This window comes from Stegastes partitus, unplaced genomic scaffold (assembly GCF_000690725.1).
Source record: "Stegastes partitus isolate 25-593 unplaced genomic scaffold, Stegastes_partitus-1.0.2 Scaffold699, whole genome shotgun sequence".
Taxonomy (NCBI): domain Eukaryota; kingdom Metazoa; phylum Chordata; class Actinopteri; family Pomacentridae; genus Stegastes; species Stegastes partitus.
Genome location: NW_007578430.1, coordinates 186,883 through 189,927, shown reverse-complemented (window position 1 = coordinate 189,927; position 3,045 = coordinate 186,883). Strand labels below are relative to the sequence as shown.

Below are 3,045 nucleotides of genomic sequence, written 5' to 3'. Positions count from 1 at the left end.
TGCCACCTCCATGCTTCAACCATGATGCTGTCACCACCGTGCTTCACATCATGATGCTGCCACCTCCATGCTTCAACCATGATGCTGTCACCACCGTGCTTCTCATCATGATGTTGCCACCTCCATGCTTCACGTCATGATGCTGCCACCACCATGCTTCACGATAGGGATGTTGTGTTTGTGATGATGTGCTGTGTTTGGTGTCTGCCAAAGGTACCGTCCAGTCTGATGGATAGAAAACTCCATTTTGTTCTCATCAGACCAAAGAACCTTCTTCCAGTTGACTTCAGACTCTACCGCATGCCTTCTGATGAAATCTTGTTCAGTTTTAACGTGACCTTTTTCCAACAGTGGCTTTCTTTTTGCCAACTCTACCATAAAGCTTTGACTCTTGAAAAACAGGCAGCAGTTGTTGTATGAACAGTCTGTGCCAACACAGCCGCTGAAGCTTGTAACTCCTTCAGAGGAGTCATAGCTGTCTTGGTGGCCTCCCTCATGAGATTTAAAACTTCCAAAGGAGTGAATCATTTCATTTGAAAGCACAAGGTTTCAACCAGTACTGGCATTAGAACCACATAGCAACAGCAGCACTTCCTTGCTTTGTAAAACCCGAGTGAATGGTGCATGTACCTGTAAAAGGGATCCAGACTCCCTTGTTAAGGCTCTTCAACCACTCGTCCCCCTGACCGGCGCTGTTAGACAGGAAGAAGTAGGAGCCTGGGCTGGCCAGCACGTCTCTGTTACCTACGAATACACAACCGGCTGCTTTTAGGGCTTTGTTCAGGTCAAGTCCAAGCAGTAACCTGCAGGGCTGAGACTTGAAACCAACACGATGGAAACCTGCAGTTGGGGTTCCTTACCATTGTCGCTCTGGAGGAACCTTCAAAATGTTCACAAGGGTTCTTCAAAGAACCATTTTGTGGGGTTTGGGGTTCCATTTTGAACTCATTATTTGTATTATTATTAATAGTAGTTGTAGTAGTAGCAGTAATATTACAGCTTTTTTTAAAAATATATGGATTATTACCATGATGTTTAAAAGTTTATTCTAACAAAATGAAGAGACTTTTGGTGTTTTTAGTTAAGGCTAATAGAGAGTCTATCAGTACACTGTAATAAGAAATCCATAAATAAAGAATTGGTGAAAGTCTGGCAGCAAAGGAACAGCAATAAATAAATAAATAAATTAGAAAGTACTGTAGCATTCAGCAACTGTTAAAAATGTTAAAATAACAACAAATATCTATAAAATTATTATATTTTATCATTTTAAGTCCAGTAAAAATGCACAATTTCATGGTCACACATTGTCAAAAGAATGAATTACCATTTGTGAAAATCTATTTTTTTATGTGGCTATTCTGTACAGTTTTGGCCACATTTTGTAAGACAACAGTTTGTTTTTTGTTTTTTGTTTTTTGTTAACATTTTTCTTTCAAACATTCCCAATTATCCGTAAAATAACAGAGAAAACTCTTTAAAAATATACACATAAACTTGTATTATTTTTCAGTTTTCAATATACATTATTTTAGATAATGGAAAATATCTTTAAATATTTGTAAAATATAGTTAATTTTTATCATTTAAATGCAGCAAAGTTTGTAGAATTTTATGGTCAAGTATTGCAAAAGAACAAATTAAATTTTTTTTTTTTTAACAGATTTTTGATGTGAACGTTATTTACAGTTTTTACAGTTAATATTTCATTTTCATTCAGTAAATCAAGGAAAATCTGTAAAATATCAGTTAATTGTTTTAAATTGGTCCATGTGTACAGAACTAGTCTTTATAAAAAAATATCTTTGATTTTATTAAAAAAGAGCTCCATAATTTAAACATCTAGATTCTGCTTATTTTGTCATATTAAGGTTTTTTTTTAATTATCTGACTGCAATAAAGAAATGTAATACTGTCAGTCTTGTTCTTCCTTCATCATTAAATGAACCCAGCTGATTATAGGACACGCTGAAATATTGCAAAGTACACAATTAATAAGGTTCCTCCAGAAACCTGCAAAGCAAGCAAGGTTCTTCGAAGACCCTCAGACTCCATATGGCTCTGCTGAGTCTCTCCGTTTCCCATCATGCTCCACTACGCGTGTCCTCCCCAAAGTCACATCAAACACACAAAGACACGCGTGTACGAAGCATGTACGCACACGTGAACCCACACAGTCACCTCAGACGGAAGCCCCAGGACGCTGACTCAGCGTTTAGCAGGCGTCACTCAAGGGCGCCGCAACGCAAACGCAACACAACCGCAACCACAACCGCAACACGGCAGGACTTCTGGAGGGATTAATAAGTAATAAGCTGATGGTCTGAGCGTGTGTGCCTCACCTTTGTGGCCTGTACTGTCATGTTTCCAGGACTTGAAGCAGCTGAGTCCCATGCTGCAGCACTCCTCGTCCGGCTGGGGGCGACTACGCAAACGCTTTTTGCAGACTTGTGAAAGAATTTAAGCATTTGAGAGAGTAGAGGTTTGGATTCTTCTCGTCTTGGGTCCCCGTCACCGTCCAGTTTTGGCTAGTGGGACTTTGATTTGCTTTGCAGCATCCTGGTAGGCCCTAAAGACTCATCCTTGGTGGAAAAAAGCCTTTAAAAGGAGACGCTCATTCTGATATTTTACCTCGTCGGATGCAGAGATGTCCTTTGGGGAGCTTAAGCCTTAAATTCCTGGTGAATTTTGCTTTAAAGTAGCTAAAAAGTGATCTTGTGGTGGATATAGGAGAACTGGCCTTGCTGGGCAATAAATCTTAAAGACCATCCAGTTCCCAGAGTAGAAAACGTTGCCCTTTAAAGAAAAGTCTAGATGTTATCAAAAGGTTTCAGTGGAGATGTAGCCTTAAACTGGGTTTTCTGAGGGATATAAAAACCAAAAGAGGAGCTCCAGATAGGTACAGGGGGTCCTTTTCTGGTGGGTTTTCAACCTTTAATTCGGCCTAGACGGACATGAAAGTTGATAGAAAGTCTTAAAAAGTCGCATTTAGTTGGTTTTCTAGCATTAAAAAGAGGTTTTTGTCTCTGATATTCGTCTTAAAGA

The 3,045-nt window shown here is 39.2% G+C and overlaps 1 protein-coding gene across 1 annotated transcript in view; it reads right to left on the bottom strand.

Annotated features, from left to right (window-relative positions):
- Window positions 1–2,394, bottom strand: part of LOC103363912 (rho GTPase-activating protein 24-like) — an 8,407-nt gene extending 6,013 nt beyond the window's left edge. The window contains exons 1-2 of the mRNA XM_008290868.1: window positions 2,343–2,394; window positions 631–744 (exon numbers count right to left, since the gene is read on the bottom strand). Coding sequence (XP_008289090.1) covers window positions 631–744; window positions 2,343–2,394 — 166 coding nt within the window. The remainder of the gene's footprint in view (window positions 1–630; window positions 745–2,342) is intronic.
- Between the last annotated feature and the right edge of the window lie 651 nt (window positions 2,395–3,045).